The 20306-nt window shown below is 40.5% G+C and overlaps 1 protein-coding gene across 1 annotated transcript in view; it reads left to right on the top strand.

The window, feature by feature from the left end:
- Positions 1 to 13900, top strand: part of MAPK12 (mitogen-activated protein kinase 12) — a 31918-nt gene extending 18018 nt beyond the window's left edge. Inside the window, exons 5-12 of the mRNA XM_085218261.1 lie at positions 803 to 832; positions 1443 to 1490; positions 6862 to 6976; positions 7576 to 7647; positions 8411 to 8490; positions 9233 to 9311; positions 10961 to 11134; positions 11931 to 13900. Coding sequence (XP_085074387.1) covers positions 803 to 832; positions 1443 to 1490; positions 6862 to 6976; positions 7576 to 7647; positions 8411 to 8490; positions 9233 to 9311; positions 10961 to 11134; positions 11931 to 12001 — 669 coding nt within the window. The 3' untranslated portion in view covers positions 12002 to 13900. The remainder of the gene's footprint in view (positions 1 to 802; positions 833 to 1442; positions 1491 to 6861; positions 6977 to 7575; positions 7648 to 8410; positions 8491 to 9232; positions 9312 to 10960; positions 11135 to 11930) is intronic.
- The last annotated feature ends 6406 nt before the right edge of the window (positions 13901 to 20306 follow it).

Genomic DNA, 20306 nt, shown 5'->3' with positions numbered 1-20306 from the left:
ACCAGTTCCCTGCACCTGAACAGCACAAATACGTTCCAGGGCACTCTAGTGCAGTATGTCCTCACTTCAGGACAGTGGGCAAGCGTGCAACTTGCTTTCTACATTTCAGTACTTGCAAAAGATCCCTATGTCTGAGCCAATTACCAGAGACTCCTGTCACAGCCTATGATGAGACATCTCTTTGAGGGTGGTATTCACCTGGGTACCTCAGGGGAGCACTGGGGGGCAGACACAGGTGTAGGTACCGGTGTTTTGGTCGGATGTCTTGTTTCCCAGCTTCCTTGAGGAACTGGTCTTCAGCATCCATTTCTTGGTTTGAATTTTGAGAGCCCTTAAATGCATGATGAAAACGTGCTGATAAATCTGATAAACTAGATTTGCACGCAGGCAGTGGTGAAGCATACAGCAAGGCTTAAGATCTTGCCTGCGCTTCATCCTGTTTTTAAAGGATTTCTGAAAACTCAGTACTGCTGAGGCATGCAGATCTAAACTGTGATGGCACAGCTGAGATGTCTACTGCAAGAGAGCATTTCTGATGTAATAGAAGAGCGGGATTTATTTCAGTAACATGTATCCAGAAAAACTGTATGATCTGATACAATACCTGAACTTGTTTACTGGCATGTCGTTTCTGGGGGAGGAATAGGGTAAAATGCTACTGAATTACCTGAACACTATAAAGATCTTCTGTGTAGTAAGTATTTCCAAAATTCAGATTATTTTAAAGCCTGCTCCCCAGACAGCTCCTTAGAGTTAGGAGCTCGTTAACTAAAACATGCTTTCTTTTTTTTTTTTTTTGCAGTATATTCACTCATCTGGTATAATTCACAGGGTAAGTAGAAACTACATAAAATATTTTTAAGTTCTTACAGTGGGACTGTCATTGTGTGTAAGCATGGACATAAATGTTCTTGAGTTTACATTTATAATGTGGAGGTTTGATTATGTCTTTGATAGAAACAGTGTAGCTACATCAAGTGTAAGCTGGCCACCAAAGTTGCACCGAGCACAGTTTAGGTTTAGATTTCTCAAAGTGCTTCATGAAATTAAGTTGTAAGTCCCCATAAGAGCAAATAAGACCTAAATTGAGACAGCTAAAATTTTTTTCTGACTTTTTGAAGGCAAAAATTAGAGTAAACTCTTAAAAATATTTGAATGTTATGTGAGAATCATAGATTTTTTTTATTTGGAAGGGACCCTTAAAGGTCATCTAAGGGGAGAACACAAGGAAAAATGCCATATAAATTCAAGTTTGTGCTTTACTTCTGTAATTTGTTATGTCTAACTTTCTGGTTTATATTTATGACATTGCTTTACTTGTTTCTGTGTTAAGTAGTTGCAGGAAAACCATCTAACCTAAATGAAATAAATACTTGCAAAGTGTGTTTTATTTTGTTTGCTGTAAAATAAATGATTAACATCCATTTCAAATCTGATTACAGGACCTAAAGCCTGGAAACCTGGCAGTAAATGAAGACTGTGAATTGAAGGTAGGATATGTTCATTGAAAAAAGTTTTCATCTGTATCAGAGATGTGCCACAGAAAACAACAGGGGCAGCAGCTGTAAGTGTGCTAACTGGTGTCAATGGTAGATAGGAGTTTCAGCTCAGGAGCTTGGAAGAGTCTTGGAGAAAGGAAGAGGATCAGATGGACAGTGGTAATGAACTTGAAAAAAATGACTGGAGACTGATCCTTTTAAATATTTTCCAATTTGTGTGACTTTAATCACCACGACAGTATTTGTGTATTTATTTAAGAAATAAAGCCCTGAATACTGAGAATCTATTAGTTTCCTATTTGCATGTCTTTAACTGAAGTCAATGTACGTTTCATGCAAATGGCAGAGGTGATGATGTCTGAAATCATTATGGAGTCAAGCACAAGAAGTGGCTGTACCACAAAATGAAAATGTTGCCAAGGATGTCAGAGCTGAACATATGTAGGACACTCTGGGAAACTGGTGCACTGTTAACAGAGGAGAGCTGAGGGTTGGCTCCAGGGCGTACAGAAGATTTCTGGTGAGGAGGTCAATGCCACAGGCTTTATTCATAGTTTTGGTCCTTCCAGCTGGGTGAGGAGCAGTGTGAGAGCTGAAATTACTTTCTTGTGGGTTGGTGTTTATGTGGCAGTCCGTGCAATAGCCTTGGGCCTGTGAAAGCGTGTGTGCATAACTATAGTAGTCAGGCTTCTCAGGAAATAATCATATCCTGGTTACAGTTGCACAAGAGCTGTAATGGAGAACTGTTCCTATGATACCTTGCAGCTCATCGCTTCAGAGAAGCACATGAAGAATCAAATACTGCTCACCACAAACATCATATATCTTTGAAAGCAATTCCTTCCACACCATTAAAATAACATCAACTGCATATAGACTACATGTACTTCATAGAAAAAATACATCAGTTCTTGATTTTTGCTTTTAAATGAATTACTAAGAAAAAAAAATCATTAAAAAGAGATGGTTACTTATTTAGCATTGTAAAGTTCATCTGTTAACTTTCACTGGTACACTGTAAGACAGGTGCACTTCATGGCATTTCCTGTATTTCCTGGTTGCTGCTTATCTGGAGTGGAGAAAGTGCTGGCACAGACCATGCCTCCCTTTGTCCTACCTACCTGGGCTTTTGTCCAAAGGTTGGTGTGAGGATGGTGCACACTCACACTTATCCCCTATGGAAATGGTGCTTAGCTGGAATGCACACCTGGAGAGAGGGCTGTAGCACCCACAGTGGAAAGTACCTGTCCTGAAGAGTGGGTGTTGCCATTCCTGCTGAATCTTCCTTGGATTTGTTCTCAGTAGAGTCTGTCTGAACAGTAATTCTGCTGCTGCACATTTGTCATCTCAGGCCTCCTGAGATGGAGTTGGACTGCAGATGGACATTGGACTGAAATAGTGAATCTGAACTGTTCAGATTTTTTTACTCAGTTTCTTACCTGATTGGAAATCTTCTAATACCTATTACGGAAGATATTTGTACTTGAAAAATAGATATACAGTGTGCCCCAAAATAGTAAAATGCATCTGGTTGAGCTGTGCAGAATGAGCTGCTTTAAAAAAAGCAAATTGTTCAGTATCAAGTTGAACTACGTAGCACTCAGCTACATTGCTACTGTTCATTTTAGGAATACAGTTAGTTCTCCTGAGAGATAGGGGCTTCACACTGCTTCCAGTCCTCAGATCAGTCTATTGTATTCTAATATATTCTGTTTTAAATTATCACTATTAATTTTCTTGACTTGTTTTTGTTACCTGTCTTCTCTTAGCTGTAGCAGTCTGAGAGGCAAGCCAGGGCTTTTCAGTTAATTACAAACCCAAGCTACATTTTCTATCCTGTGCTGTCATGGCTGGTACATACATCTTGACAAAACAACAGTAAGTTTGAATGGGACACTTGTGTCCTGATATGTAAGGACTCTTAGATCTTGTGGCCAAGGCCGTCTCCCTGAAAAGATATAAGCCTTTATGGAAGCAGTTCAGTCATGTGAGAATTCCAGCTTTGAATAAATACAGTAAGTCTAAGTCTACAACTGGGAGATAAAGAAGATCAAAGGTTGTAAAGCTGTCCCATAATTAAATGCAATAAAAGTTGCTGCAGGACTGCAAAAATAGTTTTTTAGCATGTAACATACAGATTATATACTGCATTACATACAGCATGTAGCTGTTTCTTGCTTTTTGGAGACTGAGTGCAGCAGGCCTGGATGTTCAGGGCAATGTCTTTTCAGGATTTCCCTGTTTAAGACAGAAAGCCATTGTCTCTTTCTGGCTTGTGTGAGGCCAAACTGTGAGTGAGTTTCCCAGTATGATAGTGGGGGAAAATAGAATCTAGGTAAACCAGTTGGACATGTTCTCCCTTTATCCCCCATACCTGTACAGTGAGATTTTGAGACGCAGACCAGATCCAAGACATTCTTTCACTGTATGATTGCTCTATTTCCTTACCTAATACAACTTATTTTTCTGTTGCCATGGACATTTTTAAGCTTTTACATAAGCTGAAGCAAATAATTGGATACCAGAACATCGTTTTGTTAAATGAGTAGGAGAAAATGTAGTACTAAGTTTAAGTTTTCTTTCTTGATTCTCAGGGCAAAATTATGCTATCCCTAGTTTTATGGTAAGTTCTGATATTGCATACAGAAGTGTGCTGATTTCAAACCAGTAAATCCTGGTCGTCCAAAGGCAACTCCAGAGTATGGATGGAAAGCAAACTATCGAATGTTAAGAAATGTGCATTAAAAATATGAGGGCAGGGATTTAACTGTGATCTCACTTACACTGAACCAACTGAACTGCCTTTCACTGCGTGTGCGTTCCGGGTGCAACGCACAGGATGTGCCTTGCCCTGTGAGCGCACACCTAACGCCACCGTACGCTGGCACAAGGCAGCACTGACAGGGCTCATCCCACACTTTTTTCCCCTTATGTGTCTCAGCAGCTTCCCTTGCCTCAGCTATAGCAGCTGTGTGGCTTCCTTGAATTAATAAGTTCATAAGTAATTAGTCCTGTTTCTCAGACCGTGCTTTCCAGCTGCCTTGCCTCATTCTTTCAGCTGCTGCATAGGAATCAGAGAAGTGACAGTGGAGGGAGCCATAGGGAGAGTCACTGCCCTTCCTGTTGTCTTGAAGCTACGAATTATTTTTATTTTTACTGAAGCAAGGAAGAAAATTAAGTTTGCTAAATAGAAAGGGAGCTTACTCTTGAGCCGTGGGGCATTTGCTCTCTTTCATAATTCCTGCATTATAAAATTGGTTTTCAACTTGCTTTGAAAATATCTTTTGAAGTTCTAATATAAAACTAGAAGATCAGGCAGAGTATGAGAATAATATTTTTATGTGAAAATTGTTGCATTGGTACTGTGTTAATGCTAAGCTCCATTCATTCATGAGTCTAATGAACATTTCAATGAAAAGAAATCATAAAGTTAATGAATAACACATAAAAATTCTTGCTTTCATTTTCTGCCGTTGGAAAACTACAAGTCCGAATTCCATCTTAGCCCTTCTCCGAGACCTGGTGTCACAGCCTTTTGAAAGAAAGAGCTGTGCCAGACAGTACCAACAGTGGCTTTTGACCTGCTGCACAACCACTGATTTCCCTCACCCTCCTCTGCCTCCCAGCATTAAGGGAAGACATAGTGTGTGTTCCCTGTGAACACTAAATTTGAAAGCTGTGTATAAAGATGTATTGCAGTTGCAAATATTTTGAGACCGGTTTTGAAGGGTAACTTTGGGCTTAATCAATTACATTTTATTGGTAAGAATAAAAGTCTCCCATTGCTTCCTAGTCCATTCCAAATTTGTAGGTAATCAACAGTTACGGGGAAGTTATGGAAATAATGCTTCTAGTGTGGCAATAAAGACAAGCCCTGGCATTTTATATTCTTTATCTATGAATGAAATTACAGTTTCCCTTTCTATTAGCATCAGGGAATAATGAAATTGTCCTGCTTAAAGTGAAATATTGTAAGATATTTAACTACAGTGAAAGCATTACAAATATATCACTCTTGCTATAGTAATGCACGGGTGTTCCTAGTAAAAACTTCTGCTGTGTCAATGTATGTATGAAGCCAGATGCATATGGAGGGTAGTGACCCTTCATGTGAAGCTACCTATTCAAGTATCTGCAAAGGATGATCTGAGCAGGCTTCTCTGCTTCTTGTTCATAGCATGGATTTCCTGATAAACTGTGAAATGCTGTTGGCCACATCTCTTGGCACCATCTTTTGATTGTCCATGCAGGTGGGCCCTTGTGTGAGCAAATTTCATAGAGATCAACAAAAAAGCCTGTACCATTTATTTTCAGTCTTGTTGCTCTACGCGTTGCAATAGCAAGAGGGTCTTAGAATCATAGAATCACCAAGGCTGAAAAGACCTCTAAGATCGTCCAACTGCCCACCTACCACCAATATTTCCCACTAAGCCACGTTCCCCAGTACAACATCTAGATGTTTCTTGAACACCTCCAGGGATGGTGACTCCCCCACTTCCCTGAGCAGCCCATTCCAGCACCTGACCACTCTCTCAGAGAAGAAGTATTTCCTAATGTCCAACTTCAGTCTCCCATGGTGCAACTTGAGGACCATTCCCTCTCATCCTATCCTTAGTTATGTGAGAGAAGAGGCCGACCCCCACCTCACCACATCCTCCCCTCAGGCAGTTGAAGAGAGTGAAAGGGTCATCCCTGAGCCTCCTCTTCTTAGAGGAGAGTCTTAGAAATCAGCTGAATTGTACATAATCCTTCAAATTGTACTAGCCTTGCATTTCTTACCAAGGCTTGTTTTGTTGTTGAAGCAGTAGATTGGAAATCAGTGGAATTAAATAATGGTCACTCCCTCTGCTTGTTCCAGACTTTCACGTAACCTAGAGGAAGTTTTCCCTTCTATGAGTTATTCATAAAAAAAAAAAAAAAAAAAAAGATGATGATATCTCCTTACTTCAGAATATTCTTGGAACACACTCTTGAATAATTGTGCCACCTTGGATGTCAGAACAGTGAATACTATGTAAACTGGATGCTTTTCTTCTAACTCTAAAAAGACATGATAGTTGTTCCACACCCAGGATTGAATGGGACTAGTATCTCTTTAACCATTAATTGAATAATTTGTTGTTTTCTCTACTGGCTTTACAGCTTTAAGTGCTGATATAAAGGTATCTTATCTAACATGGAAAAAAATTGTAAACCTCCTTGCTACTTCTGTCTTGATTCATAAAATGAGAGCAAGACACTTCAATGAGAAAAAGATGCAAAAATAACTCAATCTCTGCAGGATGCTTTGAGTCTTTTATTTCCTGTGTTTGTTAAATCTGTATGAAATAGATAACTGTATGGGTTTGTGCTTCCACTACAGATCCTGGATTTTGGAATGGCCAGGCATACGGACAGTGAGATGACAGGTTACGTGGTTACAAGGTGGTACAGAGCCCCAGAGGTCATCCTTAATTGGATGCATTACACACAAACAGGTCAGCATCTCTTTGGAAAAGTCTTAATACAACTGAAGCGTTCACCGAATCAGGCAAGTCTGTGTTTCTGAAGTGAGTGAGACATTGGAGGTGGAAATGATAATATAATGACGAAAATATTTCTTGTAGGTTGCAGGTAATCATTTGGGGGTGTGTTTTTTGTTTAGTTCATGGGGTGGGTTTTTTGTGTGTATTTTCTAAAATTCAAATTGTTCAATTGTTCCAAAACAATTGGAACAAACCTGCTCTACGTATTTGTGTTCTCACTGACTAATCTTTCTGCAAAGATGTGCTTGTTGGAACAGACAGGGTAAGTGGCAGAATGAGGGAATTTAAGTAATGCCAGAATAACAGAATTACTTCCCGCATGCATCTGTTTGTTACTGAGAAACTGATTCTGCCCAATGCCAGATTATCTTCTGTTTGCCAATCAGGAATACTAGTAGTTTTTTCTATACTGATTATCATAGTCTGCAAGGCACTCATGTATATTATAACAAAGGTAAATTTTAGTCGTCTTTAAAATATATTTTAGGTTAAACTTTACATTTGGATGAACAAATACTCAGTAATTTAATGTTACTTTATCATCTTTTCAGTTGACATCTGGTCTGTGGGCTGTATAATGGCTGAAATGATAATGGGGAGGCCTCTGTTCAGGGGAAACGACCGTATCCTTCCTCAGTGCATTAATGAAACCAACGTCAGAAAACGATGAGAGGTGCTTATGTGATGCAGTGAGTGTGCTGAAAATCTGATGAGCGTAAATTGAAAAATATAGCTATGATATGGCTATCATCTTTGTATTTAATTAGTTATTTGATATTTGTACCACATTTGTACATCAGTATTACGAGATTTAATTTGCTGGACCTTTTCAATAGAGAGTGGGATATCCATTGAATGATGCCTCAGATCATCAGCTAAAAGTTTCAATGGCAATACAAAAGGTAAATATATATATATATACACATACAGTAGCAATAAGTTCCACAACTCCAGCACAGAAAATTCTGGTGTAGTATATGAACTTACAAGCACGTGCCAGTCCATTTCATGCTTTTTGAGGCTTTTGTTGAAAATATCGTGTAAATGATACAGAATAAAATATTTTAGATGTGCAGAAAGTATTTGGCCATGTCATTTCATTGCTGAAAACTTAAGAAAATAGTTAAGATTTAGCCGTACTTCAACCTTAGGTGATACTTTGTTGGCCCGAGTAGTTGTAACAGACAGTAGAATGCAGTGATAAAAGAATACAGCAAGAATTCTTCACTTGTTTTGTTTATGAGTTCTGTATGTCTGACAGCTCCTCCTTCATACGTCTTCTGTTCAGTTGTTGCATTGTTGGTTTTGCTTTAGTCTCCAGTAGCAAAGAAACACATAATTTTTATCCTATGGTGAAAGACTTTGTTCCTTATTTCTGGCATTCAGATCTGGATCAACTCAAAGAAATAATGAAAATAACGGGTACACCAAGTCAAGATTTTGTGCAAAAACTGAAGAGTCAGGAAGTGAGTATTCTGCTTTGTCAGACTGTTTTATGTGCCCTGATTTTACGTAGGCCATTCTCACTTCTTAGACTGCCTGAGATCATGTGTGTCGGCTGCTGAAATGACCCCTGATGGTATATCTCTGCCTACTTATGAGGTTTCGCAGCCAGAATAATTACTGGGCATTAAGGTGAAACAGAAAATGATTAGAACACTGAAAAAAAAAAAGGATATATTTAAGTACTGTAAATCAGCTGAGCTGATACATTGCTTCCTTTGCTGAGAACGTACTGAAAATATGAACCTCTTCAGACAACCCATTCATTCTGTAGGAATCTTTGACTTCTTATTTTCATGTGATGTTTTTGAGAATCCTGAAGTCCCTACGATAAAGAACCTAAAATTAATCATTAGTTGAACTGTGCAATTTAAATACTAAAGAATTACTATAAAATATACACTTTTAGAGATTTCTGTAGATGTCAGAATGACATTCTTTCAAATTATGAATACATATTTATGCTAATCAACATATTAGATATTGATTAGGTATCAAAGTTTTGCATTTAATTTCTTCATCAGAATTTTAAGGTTCAATTTAAAAGAAACTGTTCCTTTCAACAAGAAGGTGAACATAACCAGGCCTTATAGCAAAAAAAAAAATTCCATTTGTACAAGGTACTGTCAGAGCATCAGTAAGTTACTTAGTAAGCGCATTACAAAGGAAGCAAAGTTCTAATTTAATATTCATGTTTCTTTTAAGGCAAAAAACTATATCAAAAGCCTTCCAAAAGTCCAGAAAAAGGATTTTGCATCCGTCTTGAAGCACGCGAGCCCTTTGGGTAAGGCAGTTTGTGTGAATGTGTACCATTTCTGTTGTTGTTTTGTTTGCACTGGAGTCAGCAGCAGTATCAGTCATGTGATAGGTTAGGTGGTGATTCTCATGCTGCTCTGCCTCTTGCGTTCCATAACTCGGATCTTTGATTCTAGTGGCTGAACTGTGCCAAGTTTAGACTCTGCCAGGAATCGGATGATTCAAAAGAGTCAAAAAGAAGTATTTTATGCTTTAGGCTCTGATCCAGACCGTGCTTAATGGTTTTACTGAAGCAGCTTTCTCAAGAGCCCTGGGGATTTAAATATATTTAATAATGTTTTCTGTGCATTGTATTTTAAATATAATTCTGAAAGGTCCTTTTGATGTACAACAGAAATGCAAGCAAATAGAAAGCTGACATTTTAGACATGGAGTGAATGCATCCTGAGAAACATCTGTGCATTCCTGCAAAGATCTGGCTTGTATTTGATGGATATAAACAGCTAGAAGAACATACCAAGTGTGCATAACTGTGACGTGACCTGAGGCAATAAGAGCTCTGAGATGGCTCTGCCCAGCTTCATCCATTCCCCAATGACCTGACTCATAAAGCCAGGCTTTCTTAGAATATAAATTAAGATAATTGAGTCTTCTGTATTTAAGCAGTTAAAATGGTATGTTAAGATACAGTAGGATTATTATCCATGGCCCAATGGCTAACTCACTAGCTGTCCCAGCTGCAGAAAAGTCTACAAATCTCTACTTAAATTTCTTCCTATCACTTCTTTGGCCATCTGGCTGTTCCTTATGTGAAGAACAACTGCTCTTGGTCTGGGAGAGAAGGTTGGAAAGACTTGTAGTGTTAGGTGCATGGTTGGACTTAAAGATTTCAATGTTCTTTTCCAATCTAAATGATTCTATACTGTTATGAATCCATAATGTGCCAAGCAGGCATTGCAGCATCTTTTCCCATGCTGCTGCCCCTTCCTCCTTTATGGTGTTCCATCCAACTCAGAAACTTTCTTACAGGATACTTTTAGGAACATAATAGAATCATGTCTGTTTATACTAGTGCATTTTGATAGTCTCACAGAGGACCCGATCCAAATTCCACCGGTGAGGAACGTTGAAGATGTTCATGGATTTCATGGATTGTTTTGGTGAGGTCAAAACACGTCGCAGATAAAGCTAGTGCTGACATTGAGAGCATGGATATCTTGGTGAACTTGAAAATGTGCTGCCAATGCTGAGGGCATGGATTTAGTCACGTAACAAACAATTCTCAGTAGCTCTACACCCATCTGCAAATTCTGCCCGTGCCAAGTCATGCTGTGCCCTAGAACCACAACACAGTGCTGGCAGTGAGGGCAGACAACTGGGAAGTTCCTAAATGCAGCGGACCTGGAGTCAGAAGCTCAAAAGTCATAGCTGAGGTGATGTGGCTGTATTGCATGTGGAATTTAAGGAGCATCTCTGCATTGCTTGGTACACATCCCAGCTTGTTCACAGCACTCTGTTTTGTTGTGCAGTAGGGCCCCACTGGCTGTAGAATGAACAACCAATGATTCTGCTTTGTAAATGTTTAATATCTTTAAAGCATCTTCAGTGCAACATTACTTTGTATAAGCTGGAATCCGTAGCTTGATTTCAATGCAGTGTTTATTTTCTGGTCCATAGCTGTAAATCTTTTGGAGAACATGCTGGTGCTGGATGCGGAGGAGCGAGTCACGGCAGCTGAGGCTTTGATGCATCCTTACTTTGAACCAATTCACGATCCTGAGGAAGAAATTGAGGCTGAGAAATATTATGAGACATTTGATAACATGGATCTAACCCTGGATGAGTGGAAGCGTGAGTTTAGTTTTGTGATGTTTTCAAAATAGGCGGTTGGAAAGGCCATCCCAAAATGAAAATATTCTCCTTTGCTGATGACTGTCACGGCTTTTAATGAAAAAGAATAAGTGGACAGCAGTAAAATAGAGAAACACTGTTGGTCAGTGTTTCTTTTATCAAATCCTCCTGAAAATATCTTCAAAGGTTTTCTTCTTTTCCTCCTAACGGTGGCTTCTATCTTCTTCATACATCTTTCTTCTTATCTTCTGCAATATAAGAAAGAAACATGTTTGTTACAGTGGATAGGACAGGGCTGTTGGCTTTGTAGGCCTTAAAGCTATTGCTGGCCTTAATTTTCAGTTAGATATGTTTTTTCTTTCTGAGAAAGCCTGTCTCTCTCAGAAGAAATTAAAATCTGAATCTGGTTTTTGTCTTGTGTCAGAGTTTTGTATTTTGACTCGTAAATGAGGTGAGATCTTGATTTACTGCTGTATTTAGGAGCACTTTCTGGGAGTATTTTCCACTATACTATAATGTCAATGCTTACACCCCTTTGAAAACACCCACAACATTTTTGTATTGGGCTACTTCTTCAAATCTGAAGTGGCAGAACAGTGGTAAAGCTATCTCTGATTCCTTTATTTTTTGTACTCTTTCTCTCTTTTTTCGCCTGAAGAGGTCTCTGTCTTCCTCCCCTTGATCAGAGCCTAACCATGCTGGGGATTGCACCCGGCTTATGTCTGCAGCTCCTTTTCTGGCCAGACCAGCAACTCTTTATTTTGTTGTTTTGTGTTGTTGTTGTTGTTTTTTCCAGGTGTTACATATAAAGAGATACTGAACTTCAAGCCACCACAAACATCAGAGTCAAAGGAGACAGCAGTGTAATTGTATGGCTTGGTCTTTTCAGAAGTCAGAAGAAAGCAGGAAAGCTGTAAATGTCTGTAATATTTCAGGTGTATAAAATTTTTGTAAATAAAGTAGATGTAATCTATTTCATTTGCACTGTAAGAAGGAGCAGTGTCTTTTACTACGCATGTGGAAATGTGGTGCCTCTGTAAGCAGCACCTTAGAATTGTCCAGGAGCATATTTCTGCTGATAGCTTCTCCTCTCTGTACAAAAGGATTCAGTTCTGACAACCCTTGAAAAAGCAGGTGGGACCAATTCTTCAAATCAGAAACCAAATGAGAGTACAACCTACTACTGCAAACAAGCTGAGACACAGTACATCAGTGATGTACAGTGTCTGCTCTCTGCTCTCTAGGGCTGTTGAACCATCTTTAAATTTAAGAGGTATTAATAGGACTTCCTCTAGAATATTTCACCTTGATGAGATGTCTGGGGAGGCTGATCAGCTTCTGTGCCTTCAGCTAGTGAGGAGAGATACAGCCTGAATGGATGCATTTCTTTTCTCCTTTGTGAGGGCAGAAGAGCCTGACCTCCATCCAGGTCTGAAAAATGTATGCAAGAGGGAAGAAGCAGGCAAGTGTCAGTGTCCTAGAGATTTTTAAAGTAACCACTGTAGTAGGACAAGACTTCCCAAGTGCACTAGGTTAACAACCACTAGGTGAACTTTCTAGAGTCACAATGTTTTTATCTCAATGCAGTGGAGTCTCTTTGTATAACAGTTGGGATTTACAGGGAGAAACTTTTTAAGATTGTCTAAAATTGTATAAGCTTTCTAGCGTCTTATTTTTGAAATAATCATTGAAAATATACATATTCTCAGAGGACAACCAGCAGTGCTGATCTTAGAAATACAGCTGCACGCAGGTGACATTACAGAAAATTAAGTGTGGATAAATACAGAACACTGCAGTTATCCATACTGCTTGCAGCAGGCTCTTGTACAGAGGTGTCACCAGGTGCAAAATCACAACCATTCTTTTTTGGAGCCTTCTGGAGTCATCTTACTTTGGAGGGAACCTCCCAACCTTCCAATGGGAGGTGCCTTATCAGAAGGAGTCAGATTCTTGATGAGCTACAGTGGGATGTGAGATGCTTTATGAGATCCTCTTTATGTCTGGGTTCATTCAATGTGTTTTCCTTGGTGCTTAGTTCATAATCACAGAATCAGAGAGTGAATCAGAGAATGGCCTGGGTTGAAACGGACCTCAAAGATCATCTAGTTTCAACCCCCTTGCCATGGGGCCAACACTTACTGTGTGTTTTTTAGGGTCATGCCCTGTTGTCCTCTTACAGCTCATGGGAGAAAAGTGCCCATTGGAGATAGTGGGTTTTGATAGCCTAGCTCATTGCAAATGTCGAGTGGCTGAGATGCCTCTTTTAGCACTGTAGAAGCCACAGGCTTCTGGAGACATAAGGTGATGGTGTTTGGTTTTTCTGTGTTTGGGGATTACAGAACTCTTACAGTAACTGAAGAGCAGACCTCCATGTGTGTGCCAGAAGTTACAGAACTGCTGCACTGTCTGTCAGTAAACACTGTAAGGTAAATAACAAACATAAAAAGTTTGTTGCATCTTGGCATGATGTTTCTGTGAAGAGATTGGAATCTAAAGAAACTGCTCAAAAAAGCAACAGGAATTTTTAGTATAAATAGCTCATTAAAAGAAATGTGAGGTGAAAGCAGAAATATTTTGCATGAGAGGCAGCTGCTGTTTCAAAGGGAGCGACATTTCCCAGGCTTTTATTTGCTACTTCTACTGGTGCTTAGCAACTCAGGAATAAGAACCCAATTTCTGTTTGCCTTAAGGACAAATGTAAATAAGTTCTGCATGTACTTGAAATGTATTGTGAAAAATAAAGGTTGGATTTTTGGTTTTTTACACAGTAATGATGTCATTTTTCCCCATGTGTATTCCCAAATGTATAATCAGTACTGAAAATAGTATTTTCAGTACAAGGGAACTATATGAAACCTAATCTGTAGGTACATTTCATGTAATGTGAGCTGCTGATGTAGTTTAGTTTGGAAGTCAGTCAGCCCACAAAATCTAACCTTTCTCTCATTTTCCAGGCTGTGAGTCAGCCACAGAGCTGACTTGATTGTACTGCTGCCACCTAATTATTTCCTAGAGCATCTGTTTTTAGCAGGCATCCTGCTTTGTTCTGAAGGATTTGCATGTTTGTTCCTCAGCTTGATTTTAAAAGTCAGACTGATGGTCATCAAACATATACAACTTCAAGTTGGATACAGGACCTTTGCGTTGAAAACCTAAGTGCCTCCTGGCTGCTTTCTGTGAAGATCACCCCGTTATGTGCCCATGGCATTGAAGACATTGGTCATGTTGAATTTTGATCAGGTGGTGCTGTGGCTGGATGTGGATCACCATTTCATTTCTTGCTCATTTTTTCTTTAGTTGCAAGTAGCACTGAGATGAGTATTATGTGTCCTCTAAAATGTGTTCAGAAGATCCACTTTACTCTTAATTTGGAACTACCAAGCATTTAAGCTGGGTGGGTTCTTTTACCTTCCTACTTTCAAATATGCTGTTCAAATACAAATAGCAGATCCTTCTGATGATCCAAAGCTGGGAGGAGTCACAGATGCTCCAAAAGGCTGTGCTGCCATTCGGTAAGACCTAGACAGTCTTGAAAGTTGGGCTGAGAGGAACCTTATGGGGTTCATTAGGGGCAAGCATTGAGTCCTACACATGGGGAGGAATAACTGTGTGCATCTGTACAGGTTAGGCGCTGGCATTTCCTAAAGGAGCCCTGTGGAGAAGGACCCAAGTGTCCAGGTGGCCAGCAGGTTGGCCATGGGCCAGCAGTTGCCCTTGTGCCCAAGAAGGTCCTTGGTATCTTGAAGCACATTAAAAAGAGTGTGGCCAGCAGGTGGCCTCAAGGGATGTGATCCTCCCCCTCTGCTGTGCCCTGGTGAGGCCACATCTGAAGTACTGTGTCCACTTCTGGGCCCCTACATTAAAGAAAGACAGGAGCTTGTAAAGAGTCCAGCGGAGGGCCCCAAAGATAATTAGAGGTGTATCTCCTTTAAGGAAAAGCTGACACCTGGGACTGTTCAGCCTGGAGAACACTGAGAATGGATCTTATTAATGCTTATAATAAAGGGGGGGTGTTGAGGGCAGACAGGCTCTTTTCAGTGGTTCCCAGCAACAGAACAAGAGGCAGTGGGCACAAACTGGAACATAAGAACTTCCATATGAACATGAGAAAGAACATCTTTACTTTGAGATTTACAGAGCATGGGAACAAGCTGCCCAGGGAGGGTGTGGAATCTGCTTCTCTAGAGATATTCAAAAACCATCTGGATACTTTCCTGTGCAACCTACTGTAGAGAAGCTGCTGTAGTGGGAGAGTTGGACTAGATGATCTCCAGAGGTCCCTTCCAGACGCTGTGATTCTGTTCTGTCTAGCTAAGATCACACAGAATAAGCCATGTTAGATGCCGCTGTTCACTGGGTCTTGGTATAAAATCCTCCCATGGGGCTTTACCTGCTCCATGCAGGTACCAGGGAAAGATCAGGAGTTTATCAGAGCTGTCTTCTGACTAATTTTCCATTTCCTGAACACGCTGTAGGGCAACTGGTTGTGTAAGCCAAGCTATACCAGAAGCAGTTTCATGGACTACCCAGCACCTAAAGTCTCATCCTCAGTATTTTTACAAATTCAGGAGGTAGATCTGGGGAAAGGTCAAGAAAGGAGGACTTCCATCATACAGACATCCTTTGAAGCTTCACAGACTACGAGTTAATGAGCAGCAGCTCTCACGCACAGCTCTTGTGACTGCTTATTTGCAGTTAACTGGGATAGTAACATAATGATTTTGAAACTGCCACATGCAGCTCTCAGGCACAGGAATGATGCATGCTTTATAGCTACCAGGAACAGCAGCACTCTGCATGGAGGTAAATGGGGACAAGGAAAGTAATTTAAGCACTCATTTTTATCTCCTGCTATTCTGTAAGCTGAGTTCCCTTATGCTTTACTTTGCTATATGTCCATAGTTTTCTAGTTCATACTCTCTTTTTCATCAGTATGCAACAGGGAGCATACTGCTCCACAAGCACTTTGTCTACTAGGGGCCTGGGTCAAGGCAGTGTTATTTTAAAAGCCCCATTTATACGTAACAGAGCTCTTGCCTCCCAGCAGCACAGCTTGGCATCTGTCTGACCACTTTGCTGTTGCTAGAAAGCTCCTGGCATTTGGGGGCTTGAGTCAGAGTTTGAAATGTATTTATTTATTTTAATATACACAGTAGTGTACTGCTGTAAGGAAAGCAAATAAGGTGAAAAGTCTGATCAGAGAAACAAGAACTAAGGTTTCAGTAAAACAACTCCTCTCAAGGTCTTGGATACATCATAGGCTAAAGTTCAGTTCTAAGGAATCAAAATTGCTGCTCAGAAGGAATCCTGTGCTTTGGCTGCAGTAACTCAATATTTCCAGTGAGAGAATGAACTCTTAAGGAACACCGAGGATTTAATGCATTTAGTGCAGCAAGTATCAGAGTGCAAAACTTCCATAAGGAGGAAGTGCACAAAATGTCTGCTAGTCCTGAAGCAGGGTGCTTCTTTAAGGATAGGTTTGCATATTGATGAGAGACAGCACTGCAGGGACTTCACTGGAAAGCATCACACAGGAATGTATCTGGAGTGAAAAACTGCTAGAACAAGATGATAAAATCAGGCAAATATTTGATTACATTTAAATCCTTACAGTAACTGTAATGCATCTGCAGTGAGAGTGTTAGCCGGAGTTTTTAGTTCTGGAATTTCAGACACAAATTTTAGCAATCATCTTGGGGTTTCATCATGATCTCGAAAGTCTCAGTCATTCCATATTGTTACTACCATTAATAGACTTGACCTAGGTGATCTTGATGTCCTTGTCAATGTGCTTTATCATGCAGGCTTTTTGTCATCTTTCCTTTTATGGTACAACTTTCAATGTGGGTAGCAGCTAAGTTTTCTCTAGGAACTTATTAGGATATGTTTACTGACAAAGATGGTTGCTCCTGCCCCAGCTCTCACAGCAGGCAATGGGTGTGCTGGAAGATGAGGCAGAGTGCAAGACATGGAAAACAGTTGTGGCACCCAAAATGATCCCTATGGGATTGGATTCCCCCCTTTTCTCTGCCAAAGCCATCTCAGCTGTTCCTCATGTCCCTTTTGCAGCACTCAGCTCTGATACAGCTGCAGAAGCTCCATGCTCCATATGCTGTACACGTGGGCTCTGTGCTAACAAAATCACCACTGCAGGGAACACTAGCCCAGGCAGTGCTCCTGGCCAGCAGTGCAGTGCAGGCTGCTGGCTTTGGGAGCTGACAGCTTTAACAGCACAGTTGGGCAGCTTCCTGCCAGCCAGATGTAGACACGTTGAGCTGTTCCAGATACATTTTAGGTACCAGCCCAGACAGAGAGGCAGAGCTGATAGTACCTGGAAAATTGTGTTCACCCCAAATGAATGGATGCTTAGGACTTTCATCTGTTTGTACTGTTGTCCTTTTTGCCATAAAGTAATAAGAGCACAGTCTGTGTGAAGCAGTTGTTCATGAATTGCTCAGAACATGTAATGGTGAGGCTGCTCTAAGGGCCTGAGACCATCCTTGCTGCCAGAGGTTTGGTCACTGTAACCTGGGGCAACTGCTCTTAACAGGGACCCTGAGGACCAGCCCCAGCCTGGCCTGTTCCCACAGATGTACCCCTGGCCTGGCCCATCCCCACAGAAGTGCCCCGGGCCTGGGGCAGCTCCTGGCATGCTCTGGCCTAGACATGGGGGTTTAGAGTCAACCTGAATGCAGTACTCCAGCGTAAACTGTAGCATAAAATAACAATAACTATTAAAATAAATATTGTTGTTTTATTGCAAAATAATAAATATTGCAGATAATAAAGCATAAAAGAAAATAATAGGTATTTTCCCTGCCATTTGGGAAATCAATGGGAAGTCACCATAAGTCTCTTGCTTGCTGTTAGTGGGATCTGGACCAAACCGGTGTCCTGACAATAAAATTGCTCTAATAGAGTATTGCTTTTGTGATGCTTTTGTGCAAAAGGTAGTGATGAGTTAGGAAGGAAAACAACGTAAGAGAGCACAGATTCCATTTAAACAAAGAGAAGATTGTACAGGATAATTTCCTGAAAGGCACTACTGAATAAAATCCTACCTAAACAATCTGACTTACCAGGTTAAACCACAGGAGATGGAATATAGTGCATTTTGAGATCATTTTGCATGCCAGCAGAATAAGAGGACAGGGAAACAAACTTCCATCCCATGTCATGTTGCAGGCTTTAAGTGTGACTCTCTTTATGGCTTCTAAATCAAAACACTCCGTTAATGCTTTAAATTCAGGATGCTGAATTATAGGGACAGGTGTGAAACTACTGCTTTTTGAAAACAAGTGAATATTTGGAGTCTCATTTTGGAGTAAAATGAGTGGGATTCTCTCTACAAACAAAGCTCACTATAATTATAACTGCTATAACTATTCAGTATTGCCATGCCAAGGCTCTAAGCCAGAATATTAACTACTTTTCCTTGGTTTTTCAATTGCCTTGATTTCATTTGTGCATTATGACTGGATTAGCAGTTCTGATCACCAGGATTTGATATGATTAAGATTATGAACTTGCCGCATGTCTTCCAGCTTTTGAATTGCTTTGCATAGCTAGTGTTTGGCAGTGTTCGTTGAGTACTTTGAGATATAAATTATTTATGTAATGGAAAATTCACTTTGTGCTGTAACCTCCAGTCGTAGCTGTGGGATAAGCAAAGCCACCAGTGAAAAAATGTCGAGGAGCTGAGCTGACCTGAGCAGCGGGCAGCACTGCTGTGCCCCAGAGCTTGTGCAAGTCATACCAGAGGGTGCCTGACAGTGCCTGAGTGTTGGTATAAGTCTGCTTTGTTATGGTCATGGGACACACTCTGCTCTCCCAGACATGCTTTGTGATCAATTAGTAGGTTTAGAGATTAAATCTTTTATCTTGTCTAGGAATGTTAGGCCTTAAAAAAAAAAAGGGGGCACATCAGTAGGACTGGTTTTAAAAAGTCTGAACCAAAATGTGCTGTTCCTCTTGGATATTTATTCTTGGAAAGGAGGAAAATGGAAAGTTGAGATAAAGCAGAAGGCAAATCAGTAATTTCCTTTCATTTTCTCAGTACCAGTTGAGAACTCCCCTGACTGTGGGAAGAGCTGCTGAGCAAGGGCTGCAGAAAGCATGGGAGTTGTGGGCTCACCCAGGCAAGAGATGCCACTCAAAGCCATGAACATACACCTGCAGCAACCCTTGCAGGAGCCAGGTTTTTGGATAAGGATGTTTTCCTCAGTCTGCCACATGTCAGGGCAAAGGCCCTTCCATCCCAAGTCCATTTTTTAATAGCACATTCCCAAACAAAACATTTTTATAAATCATCCTGAAAGATAATTCACCGAAGAGTTGAATGGGTGGCCTGTTTATATGGGCCACCTTTGACAGTCTTGCTAACATTGAGATATACCATTAGAACAGCACTGAAATCAATGGGATGTATTGTAGGACTCAAATGTGGGCAGACTCTTGTCTTTAAAGATTTAATTATTGATTATGGATCTGTCATTGTTTTCCCTGGGTACAGCATCAGCCTATCAATAAAGAAAAAGAACAGAACTAGACTTTTCTCAGTGGTGCCCAGAGCCAGGACAAGAGGCAGTAGGCACAAACTAGAGCACAGGAGCTGCTATCTGAACATCAGGCAGCACTTCTATGCTGTGCAGGTGATGGAGCACAGGCTGCCCAGAGGCTGTGGAGTGTCGTCCAAGGAGATCTCCAGAAGCTGCCTCTACATGGCCTGGGCACCCTGCTCTGGGTGTCCCTGCTGGAGCAGGGGTTGGGCCAGCTGAACCCAGAGGGCCCTGCAAACCTCAGCCACTCTGCATTTCTGTAAACTGAATACTCTATTCCACCGTCATGGAATGTCAGGAAGAAAAATACTACTCAATGTAAGTAAGGACGGCAATATCTGACAGAATTATATAAAAAAAAAAGTAGAACATTTACTCACATAACTGAATGCTCAGGTTTTCAAGCTGCATTCTCTAGATTTGCTTTTTAAATACATTTTTCTCTCTCATCAATCAAAATCTCCTACCTTGGTATATCTAACGGTAGTAATATAGGAGAGATGCAGATATAACAACAGAAAGCTGATGAGGAGCAGTGTATCTTTTACCAGACAAACATACATAACTGGAAAGAAAAACTAATGGAACTGTCAGACAAACATTCTCCCTTT

This window comes from Meleagris gallopavo, chromosome 1, assembly GCF_905368555.1.
Source record: "Meleagris gallopavo chromosome 1, MGAL_WU_HG_1.1, whole genome shotgun sequence".
NCBI lineage: Eukaryota > Metazoa > Chordata > Aves > Galliformes > Phasianidae > Meleagris > Meleagris gallopavo.
Note: the sequence above shows the minus strand (reverse complement) of the source record. Positions and strands in the feature narration are given on the sequence as shown.